The sequence below is a fragment of the Trifolium pratense genome, linkage group LG1, assembly GCF_020283565.1.
Source record: "Trifolium pratense cultivar HEN17-A07 linkage group LG1, ARS_RC_1.1, whole genome shotgun sequence".
Taxonomy (NCBI): domain Eukaryota; kingdom Viridiplantae; phylum Streptophyta; class Magnoliopsida; order Fabales; family Fabaceae; genus Trifolium; species Trifolium pratense.
In genome coordinates this window covers 33,786,596-33,805,589 of record NC_060059.1, presented here as the reverse complement: position 1 = coordinate 33,805,589, position 18,994 = coordinate 33,786,596, and the positions used below count along the sequence as shown (strand labels likewise).

Sequence of the window (18,994 nt, the reverse complement as noted above, 5' to 3'; positions counted from 1 at the left end):
AGGTCTCCAAAAATTTCATAAAATATACCAAAAATTCCAGAATATTATCTACTATTTTCCTGGTATATTGGTTTCAGTGAGTTGGTTGAGTGGTGCGTGTTAAATTACAACACACAAGTAACGTATTTAGTAGACAAAAAATGAGATTAAGGTAGTGAAAAATTGCGTTTTTTTTTCGGTGTCCAAATCAAACGAACCAAGTCTCTATTTGTAGACAAAAAAAAAATTATGAATTTTGGTATAAAAATAAAAAAATAATAAATTAATTTACAACGAAATAATTGAGTTCAAAGTATTAAATGAACAAAAATCACGCCCAGCCAACCATTGTGTGACACGTGTCCTACTTTTAAAAAGCAAATTTTTCTCTCTCCAGGTTGTAATCCAGTGTGGCGCAGGCGCTGGAATCTGATGGATCAGGATGATCTGGGCTGTCTGATTGATCAGACAGTCTTGATGAGATCAGATCTTGGCTGTCTGATGGAAATCAACGGTCTGTAACAATGGTCCTTCGGTACGCGCGCGACACTGGATCTGCGTCTACTAATGGGTATTTTGGTTAATTAATTAAAAAGAATTGGTATTTTGGTCCAATTGAAAAGGTGCACCTTGCTAACTTAGACCTAACTAGGGTCTAAGTTAGAAAACCCCTATATATATATATATATATATATATATATATATACTCTATTTTAAAATTTAAATATCAAAATATTCTACTTTTGTAGATCTAAGTAAGAATTTGCACTTTTTTGTTTGAACTTTATTTTCAATGGATTTTTTTAAAAAAAGTTCATAGGAAATTATGACCTGAAAACCGACGGTGAAAAACTCAAGATGATGATAGGATTAGTAAATTGGTCCTCAAAGAAGCCAGATCTCTTGGGTGATTCGTTTCCCTTGTACCCAAGTCATAGTCATTTCGTACAACTAAATGGGCTCTTGATAGGGAGGTCGGAAGGTCGGAGTATTTAACCTATCTCTCTTAGGAAAATCGAGTTGGAGATTATTGGTAGATCAAGAGGAGTTGTGGTTTAAGGTGTTGGTTGCTAAATATTGTTTGGAAGATGGGCTAGTGAGGGGAGGTGGGAGGGCTACATCGTCGTGGTGAAAAAATGTGTGTGCTATTAGAGAATGGGTTGGTTTGAATGTAGGTCATTGGTTCAAGAATAGCATTAATAGGATGATTGGTAATGGTGAGCAGACCCATTTTTGGAAAACTAATTGGTTAGATGGGGGACCTCTTAATGTTAGATTTTCCAGATTTTTTTATTTATGTCTTGAAAAAAATATTACAGTAGAAGAGATGTGTCGGAGGGGGTGGGGCGTGATAGGTGAGGGGTGGAGATGGCGTCAAAACCTATTTGCATGGGAAGAGGAGTTGTATTTGGAGTGTTGTGTTGTTTTGGATAACTTTTTGTTATAGGTTGATGTCACAAATTAGTGGAAGTAGAAACTTGACCTTGATACAGGTTATTGTTAGCGAAAGTTTATCATTTATTAACTCATACTGTTTCGATAGCGTTGGATGTTCATAAAGATATTATTTGGAATAAGGTTCCTCCTTTTAAGGTGTCTCTTTTTGTGTGGTGATTATTAAATAATAGATTACCGACAAAAGATAATTTGGTTCGTTGCGGAATGATGCATGTGGAATCTTTACTATGTGCTGGTGGTTGTGAAGTCGAAGAAACTTCTAATCACTTTTTTTTTGTGATTTTTCTCAATTTTTTTTTTGAATGGCAAGGAGTAAGGTTCTCAATTGGTTAGGTGTTAATAGTCATATGTCCAATGTTGTAATGTTTATGTTTTTGGTAAAGATGCTCAATCAGGCTTACGTATTTTTGATAAAGAAGTTCAATCAGGCTTACAAATGAATTGGTTGACTTGTAGTTGGCAACTTTGAAAATAGCAATTTTTTTGCCCATAAAACATCGTCTGCATAAACGCTGATCAATAAGGTGAAATATGTATCGTGGTAGTGGTTAAAATGTAGAAAGAAAATTTTATTTTTTATTTGAACTAAACTTTTAACCCTTACACACACATGTCTATTAAAAACATAAAAATATTCAATAGAATTTAATATTGTGATTTAAATCGTTCTAATGTCCCTTGTAAGGACTTTATAAAAAAAATATTAATTAGATTTAAAAATTAAATTAAATTTGTTATGAGATAAGCGAATTTGGATGTTCATACTCTTGCTAGAGCAGCCAATGTTTGAGCTAGTTTTCATAGATTTGAGATTATTTCCTTATGTATTGAACATTTATTATTTAATAATATGAATTAAGTTTGTTTGGTTAAAAAGAAATTATATTAAATTGAAATCAATAATACATGATATATATATGTATATATAACTAAACTTATATTAAAGTAATATCGAAGTCATATTTAAAATATTCAACCTCACTCTACATTTGTAAAAGAAAATTGTATAATCGAATAAAAATGCCCTTAGTCGCATCGGGCAATGATCTATAACTTTTTAAGAAAATACATCTACTTTTTAGATACAAATTTTTCTTAAGAGTCAATAGAACATTTGCTTCATTGTTAGACCAAAAAGAAGAGAATATGATGCAAGCTCAAAATATTTTTTCAAGATTTCTGGACAAATTTGATTTGAAGTTCGTAAAAATTTCTTGTGGAATAAAATAATCAAAAAAACATATATAAACGGAATAACAAACACCATTAAAATTCAAAATTCACTGTGATCCTGTATTCAAACTTGAATGATGACGTCTAACCTAACAATATCGACATTGTCAGTTAAGTTAAAAATAATTCTATATCTTATAAGTTTGAATTATCACATTCTTATGTATCAAAAAGAATTATCACATTCTTTTTTCTTAGGTGAAAAAAAACTCACATGAAGATATCCATATTCCTATAGTACAAATTATTTTGATATAGAAGATTGACTTTACAACAAAATAAACTAAATTTATTCAGAACATCAGAGGAAATAGATGATTTCCTCAAGTTGAACGCAGGACTAATTTTTAATTCGCAAAGGCTTAGTTGTCCATTTATAAATAAATTCTATTAGTAGTTTATTACATTATCCAACAGCACCAAACCCAATTTCAACGGTATAGTTTGCAATTTTGCACGTTTCATTCATTTAGGTCTTCGACATTGATCAGTTGCTAAAATTAACTGCATCTTGAATTTTACGAAAGGTAGATGCATTAGACAAATAAACCGACAAACAAAACTATCAGAAATTGCTCAGAAATTATTTTATGTGCCTAAACAGAGAACTAGTATTATTAAGAAAGGTTAAGTGTTTCACAAACAATCATCTTGGTCTTTTGCATGTTATAGAACTGTAGCGAATCGGTGTGGCCCGGTGACTTAAGCGATTTTTCAAGCCGAGTTGTTTGATTATGATAAAATTTTATTTAAATAAATGAAATTGTTCACGTTTGTAAACGTAAGATACAAATGGTGAGCTATTCTATAGAGCAACACAAGAGGGAGCTCCAAGAATACTCTAAAAAGACTAATGTAAATACATCGTTTTTCTAAAATGGATATGCCATTTTTTCCTCCACAAGTGTTTTGTTTTATATTCCATCATTCCTTGACTTAATGGACATTTCCCATGATTTGGATGTCTAGGCCCTATAAGTTATAACATGCAGCTCGTCCGTACAGGACATGTGGAGTTGAAGCACGTGAAACTATCGTCTCTTGTATGTGCAAATCACGCCACTCGTCCGTGCAAATCTTGTGGAGTTGAAGCACGCGTAGCTCACATCACTATGTTCGTCCATGACATGTGGTAGGTCAAGCCGAGGTCTAAATGACTTGTATAGTTTGAACAAACGATGGAGCTCAACATGATAAAGATGGTAAAGTTAAACTAGACATGTTGAAATATCAGTTTGTCCCTTAAATGGTTTCATAAATTGCTAGCACAAAATTCAAGATCTAAGAAAATCCATTCATTAGTTTTTGCACAAACTTAAAATAATCTGAATTTCGCTAATAATTTTTCCTGGTTGTTGTTCCAATTCTTTTTTTCTCCTTCAAAATCGGCAATGTGCAATTATGCATTTGATCCGGGAGATGGCAACATCACATGTTCATCTCATAATTGAGAAAACGCACGTCTGAGAAAATCTTAAAGAAAGTGATGAGAAAAAAAAAGTAAAAATCTCATAATTGAGAAGTCACATGGCTGGGAAAATCTTATAGAAAGTAAAAGAAAAAAGTAAAAATAATGAAAGGTGAATCAGAGTGGAGATGAAATAACAAGTCCACACATTGTATGCATTTAGGTAAATAAAGTTGTATAATTATGGATATCCTATTCTTAGTATTGATTTTAGTTTCATTTCATCCATATTTGTAACCCCCAGAAAACAATGTGCCAATAGGAAAAATAAGGTTACATTCACTATTAAATAAAGGAAAGAATAAATATTCCATACAAAGCTTGCAACAGCTACCATCATGGTGGCCTAGAACAAAAATCATGACCACTCATGGATCTGTATTGCAAAATACACTGGATTCATTTTCCCTTCCCACAAAAACAACAGAATACAAAAAATAAAAAGAGATCAATGAAATTGTTTTTTCCTAAGAACCACCGCCGGCCCTAAAACTCTTTTTGATTTTCTTCTTCTTCTCTCACCCATAGAGGGGTGGTTTTAGGTCAATTTTTAGCCTAAAATCACCCCTTTACATTTTTTTCTTCTTGCTTTTTAATACAAATAAGTGATTTTCACATAGTTTAAGTCTTATAGTTTTGTTTTCATCTTTGCGATTTTATCCTTTGTTTTGATTTTCAGTATTGTTGTCCCGTCTTAGTGCGGAGTATTGTTGTCCCGTCTTAGTGCGGAGTATTGTTGTCCCGTCTTTGTGCGGTGTTCATTTGTTTCAGGTTTGAAGATTAAGGTTGATCCAGTGCAGATCCAATCAATGACTTTTGTACCATCAACGCTACAGATCCGGCGACATGAATGTTCCGGAAACTTCAATATAGTCAAATATGTAGGCTTTTGCAATATGCCGTTTGATGCTATTAACACGGATGCTGTGAGTTTGTTCGCAGATTCATCCTTTTTGTTTTTAGCGATTTTGATTTGTATTGCATCGATGTACTCTTATCAATTTAAATGAATGAATATCTTTTATTTAGTCAAAAAAAAAAAAAAAAAAAAAAAGAGAGAAATAACAAGAGAGAAAATAGTACAAAAAAGCATTTAGTAGTTAATTTTTGGTCAAAGATAGGCAACTCAGCAGGGCTGCTAGGAAGAAATTACAGAAGAACAGAACATGTTACATTAAGTTCTCTAATCATTCCATTTTGTCAAGATGCTAATTGTATATTTTAATTATAGTAATTGAAGATTGAAACAGTGATGGGTTTTGGCAATCTAAAGTAAAACAATATAATGGAAAAGAAGTGGCCAACTGGGTGACTTAATTTAAAGCATTTAAACTAAAATGAAACCAATTGAATATTTGATTTTGAATTGGTCCTTCATGATAGCTACACCTTAACAATTCAATCACACTATAAATACAAAGTCTTACATTCAACTTTTCACAGAATCACTAACAACTAAACCTCTTCTTTCCTTCAATCTTTTCCTCTACTTCTAAAGAATATTAGTGACAATATCTAATAACATAAGCATTGGAGGTGGCAAGTTTTTTCTTTCCACCCATGACAGCTATGGCCAGTAGCCCCAAAAGGGGTCATAACTGGCCACCAATGGCAATGGCATTGGCCATTGTTTTGATTTCCACTACTGTCGTTTCTGCTGCTGCAGATAGCTACATTTACTCTTCTCCTCCACCACCTTATGAGTACAAGTCACCGCCACCACCGTCTCCTTCACCTCCACCACCTTATGTGTACAAGTCACCACCACCTCCACCTTATGAACACAAGGATCCATCTTATGAGTATAAGTCACCACCACCACCTTATGTGTACAAATCACCACCTCCTCCATCCCCATCACCTCCACCTCCATATGTGTACAATTCACCACCTCCACCATCACCCTCACCTCCACCTCCTTATGTGTACAAGTCTCCACCACCTCCACCATATGTGCACAAGGATCCTCCATATGTGTACAAGTCACCACCTCCTCCATCCCCATCACCACCACCTCCATATGTGTACAAGTCACCACCTCCACCTCCTTATGTGTACAAGTCTCCACCACCTCCACCATATTTGCACAAGGATCCACCATATGTGTACAAGTCACCACCTCCTCCATCCCCATCACCACCACCTCCATATGTGTACAAGTCACCACCGCCACCACCTTACCTGTACAAGTCACCACCTCCTCCACCTTATGAACACAAGTCACCACCATACTATTACAAGAGTCCTCCACCACCCTCCCCCTCACCTCCACCTCCTTACTACTACAAATCTCCTCCACCACCCTCACCTTCCCCTCCCCCACCATACTATTACAAGTCTCCTCCACCACCATCTCCCTCACCCCCACCTCCATATTACTACAAGTCTCCCCCACCCCCTTCACCCTCCCCTCCCACACCGTACTATTACAAGTCTCCTCCACCCCCATATATTCACAAGGACCCACCATACTATTACAAGTCCTCACCACCACCTTCACCATCTCCTCCACCACCATACTACTACAAATCTCCACCTCCTCCATCTCCTACTCCCCATACACCTTACTATTACAAATCTCCACCACCACCTTCACCATCTCCTCAACCACCATATTACTACAAATCTCCTCCTCCTCCATCACCCATTCCCCATACTCCATACTACTACAAGTCCCCACCGCCACCCAAGGTCCTACCACCACCATACTATTATAACTCTCCTCCTCCACCTGTTGCATATCCTCACCCACATCCCTACCACCACGCATTGATTGTGAAGGTAGTTGGTAAAGTCTACAGCTTCAGGTGTTATGATTGGGAGTATCCTGAAAAGTCTCATAACAAGAAACATCTTAAAGGTACATTACATTACTAAGGATTAGACTTATTTAGAGTAACAAGTTTACAGATAAAACATTATTCTTAACTGTTTATCAGTTACACTTTTATTTACTTTAAATTTATTTTTAAAACGAACACAATTTTAGAATAGTTTAAATCATCAATATTTCGATAGAGAAATATACAATTCTCTGTTTTACTTTATAATATTTCGATAAATGAACACAATTTATATATGCATAGCATTCAAACTTAATTTCTAAACAAAATACAAAACATAGGTCACTTAAAACTGTCTGCAGCCTATCATGAATAAAAAACAATCAATATGTCAAATATATAGATATATATTCTACTCGCCATTACAATTTAATAATCCTATCTCATATTAATATTCTTTTTGACAAGGATTGTTTAAAATGTTGCTCTTTTAATAATACTGTCCAATATAATATGTGTGCTTCATATTTTACTTTCTCGTTAACTAATTTTATTTTGGGGCAGGTGCTGTTGTTGAGATAACTTGCAAAGCTGGAAGCAAAATCATCAAGGCTTATGGTAAGACTAAGATCAATGGAAAGTACAGCATAACAGTTGAGGACTTTGACTATGTCAAATATGGTGCCACAGTGTGCAAGGCCGCCCTTTATGCTCCACCTAAAGGATCCCCCTTCAACATACCTACTAAGCTAAACGCGGGAACAAAATTGTACTTGAAATCCAAAGACAAATATGAGGTTGTGCTTAAGGCAAAGCCATTTGCTTATGCTTCAAAGAAACATTTTAAAGAATGTGAGAAGCACAAGCCTTCACCAACTCCATACTACTACAAATCACCTCCACCTCCCTCACCGGTTTACAAGTACAAATCGCCACCTCCACCGGTCCATTACTATTCACCTCCATATTCCTACAAGTCACCTCCACCTCCCTCACCAGTTTACAAGTACAATTCCCCACCTCCACCAGTCCACCATTATGATCCTCCATATTACTACAAGTCACCTCCACCTCCCTCACCAGTTTACAAGTACAACTCCCCACCTCCACCAGTCCACCATTACGATCCTCCATATTACTACAAGTCACCTCCACCTCCCTCACCGGTTTACAAGTACAACTCCCCACCTCCACCAGTCCATTATTATTCACCTCCATATTACTACAAATCACCCCCTACTCCTGTGAAATCGCCACCACCTCCATACTACTATAAATCACCGCCTCCTCCCTCACCAGTTTATAAGTATAGCTCACCACCTCCACCAGTCCACCATTATGATCCTCCATATAACTACAAGTCACCTCCACCGCCTTCACCTGTTTACAAGTACAACTCCCCACCTCCACCAGTCCATTATTATTCACCTCCATATTACTACAAATCACCCCCTCCTCCTGTGAAATCGCCACCACCTCCTTACTACTATAAATCACCTCCTCCTCCCTCACCGGTTTACAAATACAACTCACCACCTCCACCGGTTTACAAGTACAACTCACCACCTCCGCCAGTCCATTATTACTCTCCTCCATATTACTATAAGTCACCTCCACCTCCTTCACCGGTTTACAAGTACAACTCCCCACCTCCACCAGTCCACCATTATGATCCTCCATACTACTACAAATCCCCTCCACCACCATCGCCGTCTCCTCCTCCACCAAACTATTATAAGTCCCCACCACCACCATCACCATCTCCACCACCACCTTACTATTATAAGTCACCTCCTCCACCCAAGGAGATTTCACACCCACCATATTACTACAAGTCACCACCCCCACCTCCACCATCACCATCCCCACCCCCTCCATACTATTACAAATCTCCTCCACCACCCTCACCATCACCACCACCTCCTTACTATTACAAATCTCCCCCACCTCCATCTCCATCACCACCACCTCCTTATCACTATCAAAGTCCTCCCCCACCATCTCCCATTTCTCATCCTCCCTACTACTACAAATCCCCTCCACCACCATCGCCGTATCCTCCACCTTCTTACCAATATGTGAGTTCTGTAGAGTCACCTCCACCACCAAGTTATATCTATGCTTCACCACCACCACCTATCTACAACTAAGCTCAAACAGCATAAGCACCATTCATGATAAATCATGTAAGTTTAGTCTTAACTTTTATGAATATATGTTTGTGTGTGTGTTACATAATACTAACCAAATTACTCTTTTTGGTTTTCAGGTTCCAGTTTTCATCTAGGAATAAAGGCAAGCTCCATTTGGAGCAGAATGAAACCTCCAGCTTCGTGTCCAAATTTGTTAAATAAATGTCAGAATGTATCATCTTTGAGTTACAATATATGTGATCCAGACAATATTTATTTTATTTCTTTGGTGGCAATCTCACACTTCCTAGTCTTACTTTATTCAAGTGATAGACAAATCAAAAGGGAGAAGCAAGATTAATTTATTTGTGATATCTTTTTGATTCATTTGTTCGTAGATCAATATGGACATGTATAATAGTTTTCTATTTAATGAAGATTTTTTTACTGTAACCTGCTATTGTGTTTGCCAAAAGGTGTTACCAATAAAGAATCACATTCATTTTTCTATCAAATTAGTAGCATTTCTTTCTTTCTCACAACTACCATTCTTGGTAATGTGACTATTTAAAATAGCTCCAATGATTCATAAGCAGTTTCCAAACAATATATAAACAAAAATGCATTGTTTACTGTTAAGATTGTGATCGGGTCACGAACACTCATGTACCTAGTTTAGTTAGTCATGCATTTATGTTCATAGGAGTTATATGGTGTAGCTAAACTTAGTTGCTTGATGTATGCAAGCTTTTCCTTTCTATAAATAAGCACCGGTGAAACTTAACTCAACCAATGAAGTAAAAATCATTCTTCTCCACATTTCTTTCTACTCTTTTACCGTGAATTCTTCATTCATATAAGGTTTCTACAAACACATTTGAAAGAGATCCTAAAGTTTTAAAGTTTCTGCAATTATTTTTTAAAAAAGTTTCAGAGTATAACATTCTCATGTTTTGTAGTGTACAAGTATGATACAATTATTGCCATGTATTAGTTATTCTAAGGAATAGAATTTACTCATGCTTTCTCTATTCTACATTGTAATAATAGAGGGTGTGAATCTTTTATTACCATGAGAATTAAAAAAATAACAATAAGTTGCTACTTTCCTATATTTACTTTTAAATACCTAACACATTCTTAGGAATATAATTCTATACTAAGAGAAAAGGTTATGCATTGATATATAACAAGACTAATTCATATCCTAATCACAATAATACTTTCACTAAAGTATGGTCTTGGAAAGGACAGATAGCTACACTACAGCTACAGGCTACAGGTCACTTCTTTGAAAACTTGTTCATGGTTAAGTGCTGACAAATGAAAAAAGACATTCCAGAGGTATGGCAAGTGACAATATCTGCCCTCAATGTCTTGACTGCCAAGAAACAGTTATGCACATACTGCAGGATTGTGAGGATGTGAGGAACTACTGGACTGATTTGATTTACCAGGATTATTGGAGTAAATATTTTCAGTTCAGGACTCCAAGAATGGCTGGATTGGAAACTTTCAGCTTATAATATCGGTACTATGCAATGAAATAGGCATTCTCTTTTTGGAGTAGCTGTGAATGATTTATTTAAAGATGATAATAAGCTGGTCTTTTCTAGAAACACTACCATGGGAGGTACTCCCACCGTCTCAAAATAATTGTCACATTTTACCACTGCACACTTGCCGATGCACAATTTTGATCATTGATCAGTGCATTTTAATGCACATTCTTCTACTATTGTACTAGTGTATTCCTATGGTTTAATTTACTATTTTCACTATTTTAAGGTGCTTTTATATTTAAGTTTATTTCTAACTCTATTTTATTTTCGGACTTAATTTATGAATAAATAGCACTTTGACACCCTTCCGGTCCGCAGGTCATAACTGGAGTTACAAATATCGGATTGAGGCGCGGGAAGATGCGTTGGAAAGCTGAGATCAAGAGCTACGACTTTCATGTTGAGGCCAAAACCCAGTTCGGAGCGCAAGTGTGTCAAATAACTGCGTTTATGTTCCAGACGAATTTAATTCAGCACAACTTTATATTTTTCGGCCCAATTGTTTTAAGGCCCGTTCCATGTATTATTTAAACCGAAAATAAGGCAGCTAGGGTTAGTCATTCACTGTTCACGAAAATAAGAAACCCTAGAGCAGCCACCACTTACATGGAGAACTAAATCTTTCTTTCAATTCGTTGGTGCAAGGAACTCGTTTTAAATTCTTGAGGTCTGTTTTAATAGCAAATTCCGTTTTATATTTATGTTCTGTTATGTCAATTCCATGTTCTTTATTTCAGTATGAAGTTGAATTATAATGATGCTTAATCACTTTAATTTGATTCGCTCCGTGTTATTCAATTAGTTTATCGCTTGCATAGATTACATTGAATAGGAATTGACATAAACTTTGAGCGCTTAGCAAAAAGTGTTGATTGAATTCAGTAAGGATATTATTCTGTCATTAGTAACGCTTGCTTACTATGGCCTATGATTAGTTGAACGCATTTGACGCTTGTTTGAATGGAATTCGTATAAAATTGGTAACGCTTGTTTAATTCGGTTTTATACATCAACCAGAACATAAGCATATAACGAATTTATTCTTTGTGAACCATATGATAGAATCAAGAACGAGTTACCTAAAGCCAATGAATTGATCGTTTTAAACCAATTAAATTTCACATTTTTCTTACGTTCGGTTAACAAACCAAACCCCCCATAATTTACAGTTTTTGAATTGTTTCTAATATAGATAAACCGATTGTGAGTCTTCGGAGACGACCAAGGTTAACTGCCTTGTATTACTTTTTATTTAAATTATTATTTGACCACGAAACGACCGTGATCAAATTGGCGCCGTTGCGGGGACTCATAATTGTATTATTCAGTATTAGAATTGCTAGAATTACTTGTTTCTTTTGTTATTGCGTGTCTGCCGTATAAAAAATTAATAGACGAATTAGGGCTGATTTTGCGTCTGTTCTGCTTTTTGACCATCCCATTCCCTCAGAAAAAAATCAGGGTTCAAAATCCCATATTTCCACCCTCTCAGCCCCAAATTCCTTGTTTTTCTATTTTATTTTAATTTTTTACTGATTTCGTATTTTCGAAAAAATCCAAAAAAATTTGTGTCATCTTTATTTTAGTTAATTAGAATTTTCGTGCTATTTTTAGATTTTTTTCTCATTCAGTTTGACCTGTTTTCTATTTTACTCACCTATTTTCGTTGTAGGGACATAGTTGGAATTACCGTAATTGTTGTTTATCACCTCTTGCATGACCAGGTCTGCTGGACAGTCCCAATTAGAGCTTCCTGACCCTGAGATAGAAAGAACACTCCACGCACGCAAAAGGCTCAACCGAGCTAATAGCGTGCACTCCGGTAACATTGATTCTAACACTATCTCTGATTCTGAGTCTGACTATTTCCATACTTTATTTAATTCTGATTCTGAACTTGAACATCAAAACATGGCTGCTGAACAAACATTGAGGCAGCTTGCTGCTCCTGATGTTAATTACAATGGTTTGTGTATTGAATATGCTGAAGTTGACGTACCTTTTGAACTAAAATCTGGTTTAATACACTTGTTGCGAAGGTTTAATGGTCTTGCAGGTGAGGACCCGCACAAGCATCTAAAGGAGTTTCAGGTTGTGTGCTCCACACCATTGAGGCCCGAAGGTATCACGGAAGACCACGTCAAGTTGAGAGCCTTTCCATTCTCGTTACAAGGTGCTGCTAAAGACTGGCTCTACTACCTTGAGCCAAATTCTGTTTCAACTTGGAATGATCTGAAGAAGGTCTTTCTAGAGAGATACTTTCCCGCTTCTAGAGCAGCATCAATCAGAAAAGAAATATGCGGCATTAGGCAAGGAAACGAATCATTGGCAGAGTACTGGGAAAGATTCAAGCATCTAGTTTCAAGTTGTCCCCAACACCAGATCACCGAGCAATTACTCATCCAATATTTCTATGAAGGATTGCTACCAATGGATCGAAACATTTTGGATGCTGCAAGTGGTGGAGCACTTGTTGACAAAACTCCAGCTGCTGCAAAGGCCTTGATCGAGAACATGTCACTCAACTCGCAACAATTTACAACCAGAAATAATTCTGCAAGTGTGAATGAGATTCAGTCTTCCTCCATCAAGGCGCTCGAAACCAAGTTTGATGCTAGAATTGATGAACTCACCACCTTGGTGAAAAAGTTGGCAGTTAGCAAAGCTCAACCAGCAAAAGTATGTGGCATTTGTACTTCTTCTGAGCACCCGACTGATACATGCCCCATTCTACAAGATGAAACAATAACTGAGCTTCCTCAAGCATATGCAGCAGCAGCAGCCCTTTACAATCAAAACAGGTACAACAATCCTGACCTCTCCACCAACAAATATCACCCTAGTTGGAGGAATCATCCAAACCTCCGATATGGGAATCAGTCACAAGCTGCAGCCCCTGCTGCCCCACCAGCCACTTCCTCACTGGAAGACCTTGTCAAGCAACTGGCACAACGAACAGATGCTAGCATTCAGAACCTGACAACGCAGATGGGACAAATGGCCAATGCAATAGGCCAACTACAAGCTCAAGGCTCCGGTAACCTTCCTGCACAATCAGTTCCGAACCCAAATGGGAATGTGAGTGCAATTACTTTGCGATCCGGAAGAGTGACCGAACCAGCTCCAGCTCCAGAGAAAAGAAAAAAAACCAGTGCACCATCATCTGTTCCTGAACCTTCTGCGACCGCTGAGACTGAAAAATCATATGTACCACCAATCCCTTTTCCTCAAAGGGTGCAGAAAAATAAAAAGAACAAGGCGGAGGAAGACAAGGAGATTCTTGATGTATTCAGCAAAGTAGCAGTCAATATTCCTCTCCTTGATGTGATCAAGCAGATTCCGAAATATGCAAAATTCTTGAAGGATTTGTGCACAAACAAGAGGAAAGTGAAGGGAAATGAGAGAGTTAATCTGGGCCGAAATGTTTCAGCCCTCATTGAGTCTAATGCTGCACTCGAACCTGTGCCTGAGAAAGCTAATGTTTCAACCCTCAATCAGGCCATGCCACAGAAATGCAAGGACCCAGGGACTTTTTCAATTCCATGTACCATTGGGGATAGAAAATTCGAAAATTGCATGTTAGATTTAGGAGCTTCTATCAATGTCATGCCTACTTCTGTTTTTAACAATCTTGATCTTGGTCCTTTGCAGCATACAGGTCTTACGATTCAGCTGGCAAACAGGAGCAATGCTCGCCCTGTTGGAGTGGTGGAGGATGTGCTAGTTCAAGTTAATGACTTGATTTTCCCTGCAGATTTTTACATCCTTGACATGGCTGGAGAAACAGAGTCAAGCAGATCGCCGATCATCTTGGGCAGACCATTCATGAAGACGGCAAAGACAAAAATCGACGTTGATGATGGGACCATGTCCATGGAATTTGGTGACATTGTGGCGAAATTTAATATTTTCGATGCTATGAAATACCCTCTGGAAGAGCACTCTGTTTTTCAATTAGAACTACTTTCTGAAATTGTTGATGAATTTCATTCTGATTTGTGTTCAGCTGATGATTACTCATGTGATGTTTGTACTGATACTGACCTTTGTGTTGCTTGTGCCGAGTTTAATTTGCAGGGCGAAGGTGAAGTTGTCAATGAGGTTGTTTACGCAGTTGAAACTCTTGACATCCCGGCTGTTCCAACAAAACCATCCATAGAACAACCACCATCCTTGGAGCTTAAACCACTTCCTGAAAATTTGAAATATGCTTACTTAGAGGAAAATGAAAAACTACCCGTGATTATTTCTTCTAACCTTGATTGTGAACAGGAGGAAAAGCTTTTGCAGGTTTTGAGGCAGCATAAGAAGGCAATCGGATGGACCTTAGCTGACATACCAGGCATTAGCCCCACAATGTGCATGCATCGTATTCACCTTGAGGAGGGAGCTAAGGTGGTGAGACAACCCCAAAGGAGACTCAACCCTTTGATTCTTGATGTTGTGAAAAAGGAGGTAACTAAATTGTTACAAGCAGGTATTATTTATCCGATCTCTGACAGTAATTGGGTAAGTCCGGTACAGGTTGTGCCTAAGAAATCTGGACTCACTGTGGTGAAAAATGAAAAAAATGAACTTGTACCCACCAGAGTCCAGAACAGCTGGAGAGTTTGTATCGATTACAGGAGGTTGAACCAGGCAACTAGGAAAGATCACTTTCCCTTGCCATTCATTGATCAGATGCTTGAACGGTTGGCAGGTAAATCACATTATTGCTTTCTTGATGGTTTTTCAGGTTACTTTCAGATTCATATTGCACCTGAAGATCAAGAAAAGACCACTTTTACGTGCCCCTTCGGCACATTTGCTTACAGGAGGATGCCTTTTGGTCTTTGCAATGCACCTGGCACATTCCAACGATGCATGATTAGTATTTTTTCTGATTTTATTGAAAACTGTATGGAAGTGTTTATGGATGATTTCACTGTTTATGGTGCTTCTTTTGATGCATGTTTGACTAGTTTGAACTTGGTTTTGTCAAGATGCATTGAAACTAACCTTGTCTTGAATTTCGAAAAATGTCACTTTATGGTTCAGCAGGGAATTGTATTGGGTCACATAATTTCAGAAAAAGGAATTTCAGTTGACCCTGCAAAAATTGATGTGATCTCTACACTACCTTACCCATCTTGCATTCGCGAGATTCGTTCTTTTCTTGGTCATGCAGGTTTTTACAGGCGTTTCATAAAGGATTTCAGCAAGATTGCCCTCCCGTTGTCAAACCTGCTTAAAAATGATGTGACTTTCGAGTTTAATGATGCATGCAGAAAGGCGTTTGATTTCTTGAAGAGAGCACTGACTTCTGCTCCCATCATTCAGCCCCCTGACTGGAACATTCCTTTTGAAATCATGTGTGATGCATCTAACTATGCAGTGGGAGCAGTTCTTGCACAAAGGGTGGAAAAAGCCGCCCATGTTATTTATTATGCTTCTAGGACTTTAGATTCCGCACAAGCTAATTACACCACCACTGAAAAGGAACTTTTAGCTATTGTTTTTGCACTTGATAAATTCAGATCATATTTGCTAGGTTCCAAGGTTATTGTTTTTACTGACCATGCAGCTTTAAAGTACTTGTTAAAGAAGCCTGAAGCAAAACCGAGGCTGATTCGGTGGATGTTGTTGCTTCAAGAATTCAATGTGGAAATTAAGGATAAAAGTGGAGCCGAGAATTTAGTGGCTGACCACTTGAGCAGGATTGAACGTGATGGAGATATCTTCCCCATTCAGGATGAATTTCCTGATGAACAGCTGTTACTTTTACATGGGGTGACTCCTTGGTTTGCTGATATTGTTAATTATCTTGTTGCTGGTGTTTTTCCTGCAGGTGCATCTAGGACACAAATTCACAAACTCAAGAGTGATGCAAAATATTATGTTTGGGATGATCCATATCTTTGGAAATTTGGTAGTGATCAGGTGATTAGGAGGTGTGTTCCCGACTGTGAGATTGAATCTATTTTGCATCTTTCTCATGCTTCTCCGGTAGGGGGACACTTTGGCCCTCAACGAACTGCTAGAAAAGTCCTAGACGCAGGTTTCTATTGGCCCACAATTTTCAAGGATGCTTATGAGACTTACCGCACTTGTAAGGAGTGCCAAATAGCAGGCACAGCTATCACTCGAAAGAGTGAAATGCCTCAGCAACCTATGCTTTTTTGTGAGGTATTTGACGTATGGGGCATTGACTTTATGGGCCCTTTTCCTGTATCATTTGGTTTTCTCTACATTTTACTTGCTGTTGATTATGTTTCAAAGTGGGTGGAGGCCATCCCCACTAGGACTAATGATTCTCGAGTTGTTGCAGATTTTGTCAGGTCCAATATTTTTTGCAGGTTTGGAATACCCCGAGCTATCATAAGCGACCAAGGCACGCATTTCTGTAACCGCACCAAGGAAGCTTTGCTCCGGAAGTATGGAGTTGTGCACAGAGTTTCTACCGCATATCATCCCCAAACTAATGGGCAAGCTGAAATCTCGAACAGGGAGATTAAGCAAATTCTAGAGAAAATGGTGCAGCCAAATAGGAAGGACTGGAGCCGCCGTCTAGAAGACGCACTTTGGGCTCAGAGAACAGCTTTCAAGACTCCAATTGGGATGTCCCCCTATCGACTTGTGTTTGGTAAGGCATGTCACCTTCCTGTAGAAATCGAACACCGTGCTTATTGGGCGGTGAAGAGCTGTAATATGGAAATGCAAAAAGCAGGTATGGAAAGAAAACTTCAATTACAGCAGCTTGAAGAGCTTAGGCTAGAAGCCTACGAAAGCTCTAAAATTTATAAGGAGAAAACAAAACACTTTCATGATAAAATGATTTCTAGGAAGGAATTTTATGTGGGCCAACGGGTTTTATTGTTTAATTCCCGCCTAAAAGTAATGGCTGGGAAACTTCGATCCCGGTGGATTGGCCCCTTTGTTGTTACTAATGTTTTCCCTCATGGTGCAGTAGAAATCAAAAGTGCAGGTACTAACAAGGTGTTTAAAGTAAACGGACAGCGACTGAAGCTGTTCCATGAAAGCTCGGTGCCTGAAGAAGAGGGACATGTTGAAGAGCTCTCCTTGGAGAAGCCGTTCTACCCAGCAGCTACACCGTAGCCCCTCGGGTGTGTTCCTTCCTTTACTCTCACTTTGTGTTATTATTACATTGCGGACACTGTCTGGTTTAAGTGTGGGGGAGGGACATTTTACATTTTTGTGTTAAAAAATAAAAATTAAAAATTAAAAAAAAAAAATAATAATAATAAATTATCATGAGTAGTCACATGTTCTAAGGCTAGGGCAGATAGCTGTAGGGTCAGTGAAATTTTTGGAGTTTTTTGTTTTGATACTTGACATGATAGTCTTTGCAACTTAATGCACAACTGCTTGAACACTGTCAAACTTAGTAATGTCTAGATAAACCTCTGAAATATTTATTCTTTAGACTAAGTTCTCTAATTTGAATATAATGGAGGTATGATTAGAACTAAGTGTGGGGGAAAGGCTAGAGTAACAGATAGACCGATCATTGCTATTAATTGAGAAAAAGGGAAACTGTTTAAGAGCTAAAACTAATGAATATAATAAGTTCCTGTGCCCGAAACTGGAGGAACAAGTTCCTGTGCCCGAAACTGGAGGAACAAGTGCTGTGTAGGATGCTCTACTCTGAGTAACAGGTTGGACTTATTACAAGTAAGATCCCGTCAGGTGAAAAGGTGGAGTAGTACCTAAAGCTTAAAAACAATAAATAATAATAAACTATAATAAAGCTTGAAGGTAGTTGCCCCTGAGTTGATGTTGAAAAGCTTTGGATCTCTTGAAAAGAAATAGCCCCCCCCTAGTCTGAAATTCTAGTTAAGTCCAAAATTATAGGAAAAGAATGACAGCTTAGCATCTAGAATGGTAGTTTCAGAGAGGGATCTTGACATTACTTTGGTTGACAGTGGGAGACAGTACACACACACACGCAAGATTGTTATTGAAAGTTGATAGATAAGAATTGTGCCAATCTTTGAATTTTGACCCAAGGTTTGAAGCTTGAAACCTGGAATATGTTGACTGCTTGTGATTTGTTTTTAAATTTTTCATTTGAGTTTTGCTCGGAGTGCAAAAGTTCAAGTGTGGGGGAATTTGATCAGTGCATTTTAATGCACATTCTTCTACTATTGTACTAGTGTATTCCTATGGTTTAATTTACTATTTTCACTATTTTAAGGTGCTTTTATATTTAAGTTTATTTCTAACTCTATTTTATTTTCGGACTTAATTTATGAATAAATAGCACTTTGACACCCTTCCGGTCCGCAGGTCATAACTGGAGTTACAAATATCGGATTGAGGCGCGGGAAGATGCGTTGGAAAGCTGAGATCAAGAGCTACGACTTTCATGTTGAGGCCAAA

At 37.7% G+C, this 18,994-nt stretch overlaps 2 protein-coding genes across 2 annotated transcripts; both read left to right on the top strand.

The window, feature by feature from the left end:
* The first annotated feature begins 5,256 nt into the window (after nucleotides 1-5,256).
* Nucleotides 5,257-9,506, top strand: LOC123883661 (extensin-2-like). Its single transcript, XM_045932563.1, has 3 exons — nucleotides 5,257-6,998; nucleotides 7,486-9,107; nucleotides 9,191-9,506. The coding sequence occupies exons 1-2, from the start codon at nucleotides 5,699-5,701 to the stop codon at nucleotides 9,069-9,071; spliced, it is 2,886 nt and encodes a 961-aa protein (XP_045788519.1). The 5' UTR covers nucleotides 5,257-5,698; the 3' UTR covers nucleotides 9,072-9,107; nucleotides 9,191-9,506.
* A 2,579-nt stretch (nucleotides 9,507-12,085) lies between these two features.
* Nucleotides 12,086-17,710, top strand: LOC123892912. Its single transcript, XM_045942796.1, has one exon. The coding sequence runs from the start codon at nucleotides 12,332-12,334 to the stop codon at nucleotides 17,708-17,710; it is 5,379 nt and encodes a 1,792-aa protein (XP_045798752.1). The 5' UTR covers nucleotides 12,086-12,331.
* The last annotated feature ends 1,284 nt before the right edge of the window (nucleotides 17,711-18,994 follow it).